At 44.7% G+C, this 16,790-nt stretch overlaps 1 protein-coding gene across 4 annotated transcripts in view; it reads left to right on the top strand.

Annotated features, from left to right (window-relative positions):
- The window catches only part of ABHD6 (abhydrolase domain containing 6, acylglycerol lipase), a 59,665-nt gene that overhangs the window by 18,121 nt on the left and 24,754 nt on the right, over positions 1-16,790 (top strand). Inside the window, exons 1-3 of one of the 4 annotated variants that reach the window (XM_045022851.1) lie at positions 3,189-3,670; positions 12,126-12,187; positions 15,309-15,452. In XM_045022851.1, the coding sequence (XP_044878786.1) occupies positions 15,334-15,452 (119 nt within the window). In that variant the 5' untranslated portion in view covers positions 3,189-3,670; positions 12,126-12,187; positions 15,309-15,333. Of the gene's footprint in view, positions 1-3,188; positions 3,671-7,012; positions 7,077-11,441; positions 11,460-12,125; positions 12,188-15,308; positions 15,453-16,790 lie in introns of those variants that run through there. The other 3 variants (XM_045022852.1, XM_045022855.1, XM_045022854.1) reach the window with 3 other exon arrangements.

Below are 16,790 nucleotides of genomic sequence, written 5' to 3'. Positions count from 1 at the left end.
CTGCACCGGCTCAGCCTGTAGTTGAACCGGTCCTTGCTCCTGTCAAGCTTCCCTGTATAGGGTTTCATGAGCCAAGGCAGTAACGGGTACGCGGGGTCTCCAAGGATCACAGTGGGCATTTCGACATCCCCTACTGTGATCTTCCTGTCTGGGAAAAAAGTCCCTGCCTGCATCTTCCTGAACAGGCCACTGTTCCGAAAGATGCGTGCATCATGCACCTTTCCAGGCCAGCCTGTGTAAATGTCAATGAAACGCCCGCGGTGATCCACAAGCGCCTGGAGAACCATAGAGAAATACCCCTTCCGATTAACGTACTCTGATGCCAGGTGGGGGGGGGCCAGAATAGGAATATGCGTCCCATCTATCGCCCCTCCACAGTTAGGGAAACCCATGTGTGCAAAGCCATCCACAATGTCCTGCACGCTCCCCAGAGTCACGGTCTTTCTTAGCAGGATGCGATTAATTGCCTTGCAAACTTGCATCAAAACGATTCCCACGGTCGACTTTCCCACACCAAACTGGTTCCCGACCGACCGGTAGCTGTCTGGAGTTGCCAGCTTCCAGATTGCAATAGCCACTCGCTTTTCCACCGTCAGGGCAGCTCTCAATCTTGTGTCCTTGCGCCGCAGAGTGGGGGCGAGCTCAGCACACAGTCCCATGAAAGTGGCTTTTCTCATACGAAAGTTCTGCAGCCACTGCTCGTCATCCCAGACTTCCATGACGATGTGATCCCACCACTCAGTGCTTGTTTCCCGAGCCCAAAAGCGGCGTTCAACGGTGCTGAGCATTTCCGTAAATGCCGCAAGCACTTTAGTGTCACACGCGGCAGGCAAATCCATATTGATATCATCGTCGGAATCCTCACTGTCACTTTGGAGCTGAAGGAATAGCTGGACTGCCAAACGTGTTGTGCTGGTGACACTCATCAGCAGAGTCCTCAGCAGATCGGGCTCCATTTGCCACAGAAATCGCGATTCACACAGAGAGTAACAGAAAGACACTCACAATGGCGCCAAACGCTGCTGGAAAGAGTGAATGCTGGGATGTGAAGCGATGCACCACGGGGCGCTGGCAAACAGGAAGCGGAATGACCCGCACACTTCCTTCCCCTTCCCACAATACTCAGCGCCAAAACGGCGCCAAAACGGGACGAGGTGCTCTGTGGGATAGCTGCCCACAATGCACCTCTCAATACAGCGCTGGAAAGTGCTGCAAGTGTGGCCACACTGCAGCGCTGGTAGCTGTCAGTGTGGCCACACTCCAGCGCTGGCCCTTCCACAGCTGCATGACCAGCGCTGTAACTCCCAGCGCTGCAACTTGTAAGTGTAGCCAAGCCCTTACTTCCAGAAATTATTTAAAACCCCCTGGGAGGGAAGAGAAGGCATGTTAAACAGAATTAATTACGAAGCCTGAAGCAAAGGAGATTTCGTAGTTGTGAAGTGGAAATGGAATCAAAAGACTACCCAGTAAATTAGCATGGAAAAGTTTCCTTCTGCTTTATGTAATAAGAGCTGTCTGACAGCCCTGAGGAACATATGCTGTATCTCATTTATGGGTGCTGCAGCATGTGGCCTGGGATACTCTTGAAAGCATCATGACTCCCAATACTTCTGCTAGGTTGGGTGATTGCACAGCCCCAATGCTGGAGATGTGCTAAAAAGTCCATATGAGCTCTGTGCGTTCAATCTGAATAAATAAGTAAATAAAGCAAAGAGGGAATTCTTTTTGAAATGGAAGATCCCATTAAGCTTGAAAATGCCATTTTCTATTTGCCGGTTTTGAGTTTCTCCAAGTGGCAAGCTGATTTGTTTGTGTTTTGCTGATTTGTTTATGTTTCGCATGGCTCTGAAATGGATATGGTTATTTCTGTTTCACGCTGTCATAAATTACATTTTATGTAAAATTCTATCAATTAATGTTACAGTGACATGGGGAATAGAGTTCATTTGGTTTCTTCCAAGTCATAAGAGGGAACAATTTATTTAATGACAATTTTTTAAAAAGAGGTTTTGTTTTGTTTTAAAATACAGATGGAATAGTAGCTTTTTTACAACAAATATAAGATAACAGGGGAAAGTTTTTCCTATTCTAAATAACAGGTTTAAGGCAAATTACATTTCAAACTTCAAACAGTGGTCTGGGGAAAGGTGGATTTTTTTTTAACATTAGATTTATGCCCCTTTTTGCTGCTTGTCTTTTATTTTAGAAATATTAGGAATTTAACACTGAGACTTCCCTGGTTTTATTGGAGGGCCACTGGAAGATCTAGGAGATGTTTATTGTGAGCTCTCACACTGCATCTGAAGGGGTGGAGGAGTTGAATCTTTTAAACAAAAACTTCCTTCAAAATGTTAATTAGTTATGGAAGTTAATAATGACACTTACCAAAAACAAAGAGTGTTAAGCAATCAGGCTAAAAATCCCTTCCCCTCTCAAATAGCCAATTTTCATTCTCTTGGGCCCCACTTCTACAAAGATTTAGGCATGTGCTGAATTTTATGCCCTGTGAGTAAACCCAGATCAAGGGCTTGATTTTTGTGATATGATCACAGCAGAGTTTTCCAGACTAGACAGGACCCGATGTTCTAATGTTAAAAACCAAGCAGGGTTATTTTAAAGTTAACCCAAACTTTAGTAGCCTTTTGATGTATAAAAAAGAAAGAAAATGGCCAGTGCCCATTTTGCTTTCCTTTGTGGAAATGCTGACAGACTCCTGATGGATATTTTCAAGAGTTTAGATTCAGTATCTAGATTTTCACAAAATCTAATATTAATGAGAGATATTTTAATTTTTTTTTTAAAGTTAAACAGTTTACTAGATTCTTGTGTTTAGGAAAAGGTGAATCTGACTGGGAACGAGATAGTCTACTTTCAGTATTCAAAATGAGCAAAATAAAACAAAACCAAAAATCCACCCCACCCACCCAAGTATTCATGGTGAAAAATAAATTAGTTGTTTTGCTATTCATTGTGTTGTAAAATCCTTAGGTTTCCTTTTCTGCGCTAGTAAGAAAAGTTTTCTCATATAGGGCTTTTGATCTGCCAGCGTCCCTTTAATTACAATTGTGTAGCTTAACTCAGTGATACGTACGGCTGCTTTATTGGTTGGAGAGCTGGGGCAGCGATTGAAGCTCCCTAGGCAGAGAGCTTTGGATGGCAGCCTCCCATCAGCTTTGTAGCAGCCTGCTAGTGGTGGTGCCCAGTATGATGTCATGCCGCTTCTGATGATGATGTCTGTTCAGCTCTGGAACAAAACAGTCCAAATGCAAACCCCCGTGCAGTCACTGCCCCCCTGGGGTGCATGCCACGCGCCGGTAGTCCGCATCTGTGCGTTATGCCCCATGCACCAGCCCTTGGCCAAGGGGGAGCAGCTCTAACAGTGGACGTAGCGATGGAGCTTTACAGAGACACATTCCATTGGCCCGGGGGGCTGGGCAGGCTCTGCTCAGACTGAGCCAGAGCATTTTCTGTCGGAGGGGGAGGCTCCCGTGCTCCCTGCCTTTAAGGTGCAGGGAGAGAGAGAGAGAGACAGAAGCAGCCCGCGCTGCAGTTGTGGGGCTGCAGCCCGGGGCAGCCGCAGCCGAAGGAAGCGTCGCGAGCGGAGCGGGGCAGCTGCTGCAGGGCCGGCCCCGGGGGGGGACGCCGCGGCGGAGCCGGAGCGCCCGGGCGGGTGAGGACGGGCTGAGCGAGGAGGCCGTGGATGGAGGATGCTGCTGCAGCGGCCGGGAGGGGATGCAGGCGGCGGAAACAGCTGGGGGCAGCCTGGCTTGTGCCGATGCCGGGGCTCGAGGCGCAGAGTCAGCGATCAGGGCTGGGGGAAGGGCGGGGAGCGGGGGGCAAACGGGGGTATGTGGCCTCCTCTGAAGCCTGACGGGGGCCGGGCCTGGGCAGCATGCGGCCACCCGCGCGCAAATTCACCTGGCTCCTCCGCCCAGGCACATTAGAGGCATCGTCCCTGCCCCTCTCTCCAGGCACCGCAATACAATCGGACTCCGCACATGCATGACCTGGACCTGGTTACTCTGCAGAGGCTGTAAAGGTCCCAGCAGGGCACTTCGCCTAGCAACAGCCACGCTCCTCCCCAGAAGTGGCTGCCTTTCGCGGGGGTGCTGTGATGTGACCTCACCCGCGTGTGGCGTGTAAAGCGCGTTGTTGTGCTAAATCATTGTAAAACATCATTACTGGGGCAGGGGGCGATCGTACAGGAAAGGTGGAACTAGACGGGATTCTGTTCTAGAACAGTTCCCCGAGCTGTCATTTCCTGAGTCAGCACCAGTGTTCTCAGGAATTTACCAACGTTATATGAGCCGCCAACACCATGTTTGTCTGTCTGTGACTTTACACCTGTGATGAGATATCACTGGTATTGCGGATTGTTGAACAATGTTAGGTGTTTGTTTTATTGGCTAAATTGTGGTTCTAGCAAGAAGAAGGGCCTGTGAATTCTTTAGTGCCCCAACCTCTCTTGTGGGCTGCAGGGATTCACTTGGTCATTCTCTAAAGTGGGTCTCAGGAATTGGCTTATTTAAATTTTTTAAAACAAGATTTTTGCACGGATCCCTGCGCCACTTCAGATATGAACCTGGCATAAAACTGTAGGCTTTGTAAGTAAAATGGTTTACTGGTGAAGTTTGTTGAATGCTCTCCAGCCATCAGAATTGCAGGCACAGAATGTTTAAGCTTGCGGAAGTTTTAAACTGAGTTTAGATATTTATTTCAGAGAGCACTGAGCATAGTGAGTGGGATTTCTCTTGGGTTTATAGGGCATAAGGCACATTCCTATGTGGGAGAATCAAAAGCAATTTGAGGGATTGTTTTCAGTGGAAAATTCCTCATCTATTTTAATACAGGGCAGTCTGTTGATGTATTCAATATAAATCAAAGTACCTACACATGACCTCCTGAGCACCAGTGGAAACAACACTGAGCGTCTTCCATAACAGAATAGCATATGTGTAATGCAGAATTTTCATCTCCGAGATCTCAAAATTTGGGCCAGGATTTAAAATGTGTTTTAGTGTTTCCTTTTTTAAAAGGAAGAGTTGTTACTAATCTGTGACGTTTAAGCCTAGAGGGGAAGGGGGATTTTGCTGCTTTATGATCTTAGACTTCAATGAAGGACAATACCAGATTGGAGGAAGGCTAGGGGAAATTTCTGATGCAGCTAAGCTGACCAGATGTCCCAATATTATTGGGACCATCCTGATATTAGGGGCTTTATCTTATATAGGCAACCTATTCCCCCCTCCTGATTTTTCACACTTGCTGTCTGGTCACTCTAGCTGCAGGTGAGAAATCTGATATGTCAGGAAGGATTTGTTAGTTATGTATTGCTTACTGTACTGTGTCTGAACCATTTTAACTTCATTTTAGAAGTAATGGGACAATTTCATCAAAGGGGAGTATGTGTGTTGTATATATGTATGTCTTTCATATGTTAACAAATCAGTGGATCTTCATGAGCACCTATACAATTTTGGTATTTAAAAAAAGTTTTTAAGTTCTCACTGTAACTATTTTAAATTTGAAAGTAGATAAATACCACAGAAAAATGTCTCTATTGATTTTTAACATTGGAAAAGCAAAGTGGTATCCATGTCTATTATTTGGAAGAACCTGACTTCTTCCAGAATGAAATTATATGCGTATCAGATGGTGTAGTGTAAATGCTACTTTGATCAATGTCTATACACTTGGAAAGAAATTCAGAATCTGATTAGGTTGGAGCCATTCTTTTGATTTATTGGGGGAAAGCATATAATCTCTTCCCCAACCGTTCACATTTATATCTTTGCATATATTAGCAATGATAACTTCAGATATACAAATGAAATGAACAGGGAAATTACGCAACTTGTGTAGACCACTTAAAATGTGTGTTTATAGATGCTGATGTATATGCAGATACATAAGGGATGGAGATTATTTTTGGATTTGGAAGAAAGAAGGGGACTTTTCTCTGTGTCTTTAAGCCAGCTGCTATTGTTGGAATCACAGCCAGTACCAGTTAAGCTTTTCAACAGTGTTTTAACCATGGTGTTGACAAGTACCAGTAATCAGTTGTTGCTGTGGTTTGATAACTGATAGTAAAAAACAGGGATAGAAACCAAATTACCTGATTTCAGTTTGTATCTCTTGTGTTTCACAAAATAATAACAGGTCAAAGATACAGAGACTGTCAAACTCAGAAAAAAATTATGTATTGGTCTTGAAGCAGTCTGTAAATAAAGTCTAACACTTGCATTTCTTAATTCCATCCCTCTCAGCACTGGATTAAGCAGGATAGCTAAGTGGCTCCTGGACAAGCAGTTCCCTCCATCGCATTTCAAATATTAATAGATTTTAATTTACATTATACAATTATATGGCTTCTGAAAGACTGCAGCGCATAGCATGTGTGTGAAAAGTCAGAACAGCTGGCATAAATTATAGTAGTATCAAAATGGTACATCAAATTATTTCTTATATATATGGCATTCTAAGCAGAAGATGGTTTCAAAGAGAAACTTCAATTTTTCTTGTCTTATTAGCTAGTTCAGGTTGGGTTCTGGTGACAGACTCTCTGCTATTGTGGTTTATCATAGCCTGAAAATTCCTCAGTGGAGTCTTACATTTATATTATGTTGTTCCTTCTCTATTACTATTTCAAGTAAAAATAAGATGCATTTAATTTTTTTTAACTTTCAGTATTTTGAATTTAAAAATCTATTGTCATGTAAGTCAGAAATTGAGTGCTTTGGAGCCAAGTAACATTAAGCTAAATATAGACTATATCCAAAATGATTTTGATTTTTACAGACACAGTTCTTTACTGATAATAGCTACATTAAAGTTCAATGGGCCTGTTTAATAAAGATATATATGTGATTTCTACAGAAAGAAAGTCCTCCATGACCTTGCACAGATTTGCGCAGCATACAAGATGGACTTTTTTCTTCCCTTGCTGAACTGAGCCCTAAATTCTCACCTACGTTTTTAGCTTCTGAATTAAAAAATTGTTTGGTATGTCAATACTCCCAGCGGTGTGTATTATCCTCTGTGTGCTAAACACCATTTCATCAAAAGGAGTTTGCTGGGTAGGTTATGTAACATTTCCCAAGACACATTGTACAAAAAACTTGTGATACTAATGAAAAGTATCAGTGCTCTGTGCATGCTGCTCTGGTACTTTACTGCTTTGGATTTGAATTTTTCCCCCCTACTTCGATCTCATAAACAATATTAAACTAGTTCTGATGAATTTAGTTTTGGTGAGGAGACATCCCTGTTTTAATTGTGCCACACAGTGTGCTGTTTTTGAAACCTATTTGTGATTAACTTGTTAAGATCAAAATAAACATTTGAATTATACCCCAAGAATTCTTTTATACCAATTCGCGTGCCAGCAAGGAACAAGACAGACTATAGACAATTTAAAACTCATTCAGACTAACCAGTCAGTCTTTTGGTTAACAGTGCTGCTGAAATGCAGTTATTCTGCCAGACTTTCAGTAAGTGGCAGCTTTTGTACTTTTGAAACTTACATTTTTACATTTGAACAGGTTGTTCAATTAATTGAGTTCAAGTGGGGAATAATGATTTTTGACCTGACGAATGCTTGGTTATAAATTTCCTTGCCCTTCCTTCTGCTTTTGATAATTATTCATTAGATTATTTTGGATGAAGGGGCTGTTGGGTAAATTCTGTGGGACTATCTGGAACTGCTCTTGAACGATTTAAGTCCTGTTTCACCACCTACGTTACTTCTGTCACTCATGTGCTGTTTCTGGCAGCAGTAAGACATTTGGGATGACAGGGTTTTATTTTGAATCCCTTTCTAGAGAATGCTTTAATCTTACAGGCATGTGGGCCAGTGGTTAGCTCAGATCTGGGCAGCAGCACTCCTGGGTTCTAGTCCCAGCTCTGCTGCTAGCTCATTGTAAACATCAGTGTTTCCATTTTGCATATGGAAAAGCAGCAAAGAATCCTGTGGCACCTTATAGACTAACAGACGTTTTGGAGCATGAGCTTTCATGGGTGAATACCCACTTCATCGGATGCAAGTAGTGGAAATTTCCAGGGGCAGGTATATATATGCAAGCAAGAAGCAAGCTAGATAACGAGGTTAGTTCAATCAGGGAGGATGAGGCCCTGTTCTAGCAGTTGAGGTGTGAAAACCAAGGGAGGAGAAACTGGTTCTGTAGTTGGCAAGCCATTCACAGTCTTTGCATATGGACGTCATGGTTACCCACCTTGCATTGGTATTGTATTATAAGGCTTGCCTAATTAATGTTTAGGAGGTGCTTTGAGGACCTTGCAAGGAAGGCACTGTCGAAGCCCAGAGGGGTATTTTTTTCTCCCATATGTTGCTATGCAAACAACACTTGGTTACAAAGCTCTCCCTGGGATAATTTAGCCTTTGAGAACAGATTGTGATCCAGTGACGTGCAGCTGTTAATGAGTGCAAGTCATGGGTTTTGGCTTTTGTTTTAATTGAATTTTGACAGAATCAAAATGTTGCTTGTTGTGCTTCTGTGCTGGTTAAATTAGCATCCTCTTTTTTTAGTTGTTTTGCCTTTTTAGTAGTAGTAATATTATTTTGTCTTTGTTAAGCGCTTAGGTATTACTGTGGGCTAAAAAACACAACCTAACCAAAACCTGAGGTGGCTACTGAAGAACGAAACAAAGTGCATCCTTTTTCTAAGGGCTAAGTTTGCTGTTTCCACACTCTTCCTGGTCCCTGCTGGCATGACGTGTGGTGCAGGAAGCCAAGTTTGCTCCTGCTTATTTTTGTTGACTTTTTAATTCTATTCTAGTTAAAAAAACACAACACAGTAAACAAGACACTTTCTGGAGGGTAAAAGACATTTTAATTTAAGTAGCTTGCTAGTCTGAATCAGTGCCACTGTTACCTGCAGTTTGGGGGTTGATTTGTAGAATTAATTTTTCTCTATATGGTTTTGCTTGTATGATTTTATGCTGCCCTCCTTGCCCCTCCCAGCATACGGGGTGTGAGGCAGGGTGAAGGAGTGCTGAGCTGTGATAGTTCTTGCCTACTGCCACAGCCCCAGACGGCTGGGGAGAGAACCACCCTCCCCAGAATCTAGGGAATGCAATAGGGACGAATTCTGCGCCACCCTTCATGTCCCCCGCAGATTTCTTCGCTTTCCCACAGAAAAATTACTTTCTGACAGGGAAACAAAGGGAAACTGCAAGAGCAGCCATGCACCACTCCCTAGGAGAGCAGGTACATCATTTCATGCACCCGGCGCATCTGGCAGAGAGGTAAATTACCACGGCGCCTGGGACATCCCGGCCAGTAGCTCCTACCCTGAGCCGGGATCAGCTGCTGGTCCCAGCTGGGCTGGAGGCAGGAGAGGAAACAACTTCCTCGTCCCCTGCAAGGAGTGTCTGGGGCTGTGTCAGGCCCACCCCCAGAAACCTCCCCCAGCTGCAGGAAGCTCTGCATCCTACCCTGCTTCCTGCCCCCATTGCTTCTCAACTGTGGGGGGAGGGGTCATTGTATGGGAAGCTGCTCCCCCATCCACCCAGTGCCCATGCATCCGGACCTCCCATACCCAGACACCCCTGCCAAGCCTCACCATGTACATCCAGAACTCCCCTAGTCCTCCATACCTGAACCCCACCTCACTGAACCTCAGCCTCTGCATCTGGAGTCCCCCTGCATGCAGACCTCCTGCCTCCAGACCCCTACCCCTGCACCCAGACCACTACCCACTGAGCTCCCTCCACTCAAACCCCCACCCTCATGCCCCACCCCCTGCCCCACCCTGAGCCCCCCATCCAGACCCCCAACTAGCTGCACCCGACCCCACCAAGCCCCACTCCCCCAGCACCAAGACACCCCCCCCCCCACTAAGACCCCCACACCTAGATTCTTCCGCTGATCCCTAACCACCTTCACCTGGAAGCCTTTGCAGAGTCCCATTGCCCCCTGCACCTGGAACCCCTCCTCCCCCACGAGCCTGTGTGCATCCAGATCCCCCCACACCAAATCCCCCCCTGCTGAGGTGCCTGCATCCAGATTGTCCCACACAGAATCCTGTCACACCACACATGAATCCCCTGACACTGAGCCCCTCCACACTTGGATCCTGCTTGCTTGAGTCTGTGTGCCCACACCTGGTGCACGTGGCACAAAGGGGCAGGGCTTCAGGGTGTTTCTGGGGCAGACCCAAGCCTTGTGCTGCGTAAGGGTCGCGTACAGCCTCGCTGCTGAGTCTGTGTCCCAGGGGTGAAGGGCCTGCAGGGTGATTTCCCACCTTTGTGCAGCCAGAGGCCTGTGCTCCCCACTGCCATGCTGGAGCCTCTGCATTTATTTAATGACAAATAAAACTTGCAGAATTTTAAATTATTGTGCGCAGAATTTTTAATGTTTTGGCTCAGAATGCCCTCAGGAGTAAATAGGGTGGATTGATTTAAATCAAAGCAATGTAAATCACTGATTTTAATCAGCAAGCAGGAAACCTTTTCTTAAGCCATCAATTTAAATCGTGTACTTTTTATTTTCCTAAAGCAAGTTTGATTCTCATTGGTTGGTAACCATTAAAATATGTTGGTTTGCAACTAAATATAGCTTTTACACTAACTTTGGTACTTCTTTTTGCTAACCAGGAGCTTATGCTATTTAATTTATTACACATTTATTTAAGCAACTGTATAGTTTAACTTACATTGATTCAGATTCTTAATTCTTATTTTTAATTATATTTGAAAATGATTGAATGAATGATGCAGTTCTTATTGACTGGATGATTAATCTTTTACTTGTGATTTGTGTCTAGCTCTACTTGGCTGAAAATTCAAAATGCACAAAAAACAGCATTTTATTTTTTTAAAAATAAAACTACCTTAAATGTGCTGGATACATAAATAAAAGTTTATTTACAGTGGTATAAATTGGGAGTAAGTCAGTTGAAGGCAGTAGAGTTACTTTGGTGGCAGTGAATGAAGAATAAAACCCAAAGCTATAGTAATGGAAACATTAGTATTTTGTATTTTTGCCCCTGATTTAGATTTGAAATTTCAAATTACATCAGTCTTGTATCCAGAATGGAAAGAGAAAACATGCGCATGTCATTCTGTACCTGCATGTATACATGCATGTGTTTATATTAGAGCTTGCGAGAAAGTCATGCAATATTTCTATTTAGATTTGTCAGACTCATTTGGTTTATGAGGGATATGTTTCCTTGAGTAGCGTAATGCTCTTTGGGAATATTTAATCATATGAGTTGTAACAGCTGCCATGGCTGACCCCAGGAACAGACTGCAGACAGGAAGCTGGTAAACATGTCTTTGCTTGTTGAACTCTAATGTAGAACAGCCAATTGGAACAAATAATACACTTCCTGGTTGCTGCCCCTGCCAGCACACCCCTTTTTAAAGGGAATCACATCAAATAACTGGAACTCTTAACCAGGCTTTCAGACCCTACAATAGACATTGGAACAAATGCTGTTTGTGCATTAAATGTCTTTCTGTGTGTTCTGTAACTTGAATGCTACTTTATCTAGAGCTGCTGACTGAGTAACTCATCAAGAAAGCTCAATCTGTTATTGTAGGGGTACAAAGAAGCGTCCATCTCTCTCATACATTACAGCCCCATTTATCAAAAGGTTTTGGGGCAATATAAAATCTTTGGGGAAGAGGGTTTCAAATAAATAGGAATAGCGGGAACCTGACTGAGTTTTAATTAATGTGATTTAATTGTACTAATTTTTTAATGGTAGTTGTGATCCTAAGTTTCCATCTTTCTTGTTTCCGTCAGTTCAGCCAAGCTATTATTGTTAAGTTTCTTAATGCTTGGGCTTGATGAGGTAGATCCTACTGTTAAGTGGATTATTTCTATTGGCTCAGAATGCTTTAATCTTCTCACTCTTTTTTCAGTGTTTGTCCTGCGTGTTGGCTTGCACTTTGTACCTGCTTGGAACTAGTGTCTTGATATTATTTTATTACCCAAAGTGATATAAAATGGGTAAGGTTGAACAGGGGGTAGTGACCTTGTACTTTGAAGTGCTGCTGATGGTTTAAACAGCAGAAATGAACAGCATCTCTCTACTAAATATGAAAGAAAAAAGCACTGGAATATAATTTACTTTTTTCTTTTTTAATAATTGTTTCAGAACATCATCGGTACCGGTGGCCTGTGGCAGCTGTACCCAAGAGGAAGAGGCTTTTCTGAACAGTAAGCCCTGCTTTTGAAGACTCTGATTGTTATGTTTAAATTTTAATCAGAGAGTGGGGTGTTTTTCAATAAATTAATGTCTTTTTGAAAAAAGTTATAGTCAATGTTCTCCATCTGCTACACACCCACCTTCTGTCGGAGGCCTTGGCTACACTTACAAATTTGCAGCGCTGCAGCAGGGTGTGAAAACACACCCTCTGCAGCGCTGCAAATTGCGGCGCTACAAAGCGCCAGTGTAGTCAAAGCCCCAGCGCTGGGAGCCGCGCTCCCAGCGCTGTCCGTTATTCCCCACAGGGAGGTGGAGTACGGACAGCGCTGGGAGAGCGCTTTGACTACACTTAGCGCTTCAAAGCGCTACCGCGGCAGCGCTTTGAAGTGTAAGTGTAGCCAAGCCCTAAGTGAACAAAGCCAGCCTCACAGTTAAATGTGCTACTTGTGAGATCTACAGCCAAGCAATGGCTAAACAGTGGTTGTAAGCCACTGTGCATGAGGTGGTAAAATGGGGAAGTGCATTGCCCAAGCAGAAACTCTAAGGCAGTGGTTTTCAAACTTTTTTTTCCTCGTGACCCAGTTGAAGAAAATTGTTGCCTGTGACCCAACATAATTATATCTTTTGACTAGAATTTTCATAAAATCATAATATTGCAAAACATTCCAGCTTAATCCGCTTTACATAACTAACACTAGCCTTAATAAGCCTGTGGTAAGGAGTGTGGGAGGTGGCCCAGGGTAGGGCAGAGGATGGGTGCAGGGGTGAGGGCTCTGTCTGGGGGTGAGGGCTCTAGGGTGGTGCTGGGGATGAGGGGCTTGGGGTGGTGCAGGATGGGGCTCTGGGCTGGGGCAGAGGGTTGGGATGCAGGGGAGGGTGAGGGCTCTGGAGTGGGGCCAGGGATGAGGAGTTTAGTGTGCAGGCAAATTGCCCTAGGGCTGGGGCCAGAGGACTCCCCCCCCAGCCCTCTCCCCACTGGCAGCAGCTAGCTCCGGGTGAGGGGCCTCTCTCTCTGTGCCAACAGGCAGCATGGAGCTCCGGGGGAAGGGTCTCTCTCCCCCTGCAGGCAGGCAGAACCGAGTTCTGGGGGAAGGGTGTCTCTCCCCCTGCAGGCAGGCAGAACCGAGTTCTGGGGGAAGGGTCTCTCTTCCCCTGCAGGCAGGCAGAACCGAGTTCTGGGGGAAGGGTCTCTCTCCCCCTGCAGGCAGGAAGAACCGAGTTCTGGGGGAAGGGGCCCCTCTCTCCCCCTGCTGGGAGACAGCGCAGAGCAGCTCTGGGGGAAGGGCCTCTCTCTCCCTCTGCACGGAGCTCCTGGGGGAGGGTCCCTCGGCGCTCCTGGGGAAGGGTCCCTCTTTCCTGGCCAGCAGCAGTGAGCCCCCTCCCCAGTTCCTGCCCATCACCTACCTCTCTCCTCTCCAGGTCCCTGCTGTGCGGGCCTTTGTTAGAATTTGAATCAACAAGGTGCCCCAGTGCCTGACGTTCCGCGACCCAGTATTGGGTCGTGACCCGTACTTTGAAAAGCACTGCTCTAAGGCACAGTACCCAAAGCCGGCACATTGCCTCCAGGAGCAATGGTGGCGTATAGCTGTTGCTGTACCCCCTGAAAGTGTGCAGTGTGTGCCCCCTGACTTCTCCCACAAACTCCTTATGCTAGGCTATAAAGGGGTGGGATGGGGTGGCACACACCTCTAGGTATTATAGCACTACTGGATTACTAGAGATCCTACATCCTCCTGTCTGGAGAGGATACAGGCTGGGAGTGTGCTGTTCTCCTGCACAAGGGTAAAGGGAGGGGAGCCCCTACATACTATTCTTCAACCTTTTACACATCCACAATATGGCCCTGAGTAGTGAAAGTGCCTGGGGCACTTCTGGGATAATGCCCTTGGAAATTAGACTGTCCCTGTTCTTTAGCTGTGCTCAAACAGAACATTTTCTTCAGCACTCTTTCCCCCAGGTAATCTTAGCCATTATATTTTTTAATATGTTTCTTAATTTTAATATAAAATATGACCTAGTAGTACAACTCCAGTTCAGAATAGATTATAGGTACAGTGGTTCCTGTTCGGCAATGTAATATACCAGCTGTAGCAACGACTGTAACACCTCAAAATAACCAAACCCATCTGGAGCAAACAAGTAGGTTTATCCATGGGCCCTATTGTGAGAAGTTGAGCAGTAGCACTGGGAGATGGGTGGTTAGTGAACCTTGGATTTAAATATGCTTGGATTATAATTAATTCTTGTGAGGAGGCTAGCATTGAGAAATGGATGGTATGGCAGATGTTCAGCATCAGGAATTAAGGGATATGCCCAGGATGTCTGTGTGACAGGGTTTAATCCTTCAATAGTAAAGTGCATGCATGCTGTTTAGTGATGAGAGTATAGAAATAAAGTAATCTCACATTATGCTATACAGACGATTGCATTTGAAAAACAATTTGTATTAGCAATCCCAGAACATGGAAGTTCTTTGAGATCTTGCATTTGGAGCACTCTGAGGTTCTGGCTGGAGCCCTTTTAACATAGCTCTTGGGAACAATATATTTTCAGTCTAGTACGAGGATTTGAATGCTCTGGTATTTTCTCAGAGAAGGGACCAATTTGACTCTTCTGAGGGCCTGTAGATGAAGAATGCTGCACCAGGTCTCCTTCACAGACTTCCTTGAGACCTTTAAGAGGCTCTACTCCTTGATTAACATCTGCCTGTCTAAAGCAGAAATGAGTCTGACCCAGGACACATGAGGTTGAATTTTAGGTCCGATATTGTATGCTGTGAATCTCAGATTTGGTAGGGAGGATAGGAAGGCTAATTGGGTTAAATGAATGCTTAAGAGCTTTCTTACCCCAGTCTTCAGATTGGGGATAGCATGATGGTAGGGAGGGGGCGAGGATTTATGTTTTGCAAAGTGCCATAGCAGCTAAATTAAGACCTGCTGTCTTTAACTTCGATTCGAGAAGATGAGATTGCAGTTTTTAGGTCTGGAAGAAATAGGGTTTTAAAACTGAAAACAGTTTTCTGTATTCCTGACCAATATCTGTTGTATGTTTAATGCCTTCCTCTTATCTTGACAGCCTTTCCTTCATTCACAATTTTGTTGCTGACCTCTGGTTCTTATTTAACGTATGCAGGTGAGGTAGAGCCTTAAAGAACAACATGGACCTTGATGTGTTAAACATGTTTGTAATAGCAGGAGGCACTCTGGCTATCCCCATTCTGGCATTTGTAGCATCCTTTCTCCTGTGGCCTTCTGCACTGATCAAAATCTATTATTGGTAAGTTAAAGAATAAGTATATTAGCATGGAATGATTATTTTTGGTTCACGCTATAACTTAGATTTAAAATGTGTGGTTGCCAGACAAACTGAGTGCTCAGTAAGTCTCACTTATCTTAAAGATGTGGTCCCCATTGATCTTATTGTTTCTTATTCATATTCTTAACTCATATTCATACAGTAGTGCATGGGGCCTCAGGCTCGGGTGGAGGGCCCCATTGTGACGAGTGCTGTACATACGCATAGTAAGGAACGGCACTTGCCCCAAAGAGCTTACAATCTGACTAGACAATGCAGATAAAGGCTGGGAGAGAGGAAGTATTATTTATCCTGATTTTGCAGATAGGGACCTGAGGTACAGAGAGATTGAGCATCTTGCCCAGGGTCACCTATGAGCAGTGATGTTGGAACACTTTTTATAGAGAGGGTGCTGAGAGCCACTGAACAAAACTGCAAACCCTGTGCATGATGGAAACCACTTCAATCCTGGGGGTGCTGCTGCACGCCTAGCACTGCTAATTCCAGCACCCCTGCATATGAGACCACTGTCCAAGCCAGGTACTGAACCCTGGACTCCTGAGTCCCAGAGTTCAATGATGTCTTCTCTTCTAGCCCATAGAAATGACTAACAGCGGAGTCCAGCTTTAATACATTTTAGAAAACAGGATTGTTTAGTGACAAGGAGTGTTATGAAAACTTCCCAAAATCTCAGTCAGCTATACTTGATACCAAGGTACACTGGCACCTGGGGGAAGTATTCTTAGGGCCCGTAATATAAAATTAGATTAAGACTTTAACATGTGGATGGAGTTTTGTTATAATAGATTTGTATTACTCTTAAAAAACATAACTTTAAAACACAGACTGAAGGAATACTACCATTCCTTATCACATTCTCCCATCGGAGGCTTTTTGGGTTATGTCTTTGCTGCAGGTTGCTAGGCAGAGCTTGATTATCCGGGTTGCTTTCATTTGAGAGGGAGGGCTGCTCATGGGAACTGGTGTCATTTGCACTTTTCGCAGTACAGGAGAACAGACTGGGAACGAATGGCCTGTTGGACACCCTCATCAATCAGGAAGGCTATTTGGATCTTGTGGGCAGGAGTGATTGTCACAATGGGACCAGAATGTGGGTTCAAGCAGAGCAAAGAAACAAGACAAGGTGTGGGAGAGAATTAAAAGCAAGAGAGCAATTGACAGAGGCTTCATGATTCCTCTGTGAACTGGGACAGGGCAATTGTCCAGCAAGACAGAATGGAAACCTGGTAATTTCATGCTCAGGACAGAAATGTTGTCCTTGGGAGAAGTAGAAAACCTCTGTGCAGCAGTAATCTGCAT

Source organism: Mauremys mutica, chromosome 7, assembly GCF_020497125.1.
Source record: "Mauremys mutica isolate MM-2020 ecotype Southern chromosome 7, ASM2049712v1, whole genome shotgun sequence".
NCBI lineage: Eukaryota > Metazoa > Chordata > Testudines > Geoemydidae > Mauremys > Mauremys mutica.
This window is presented reverse-complemented; position numbering and strand designations above follow the sequence as displayed.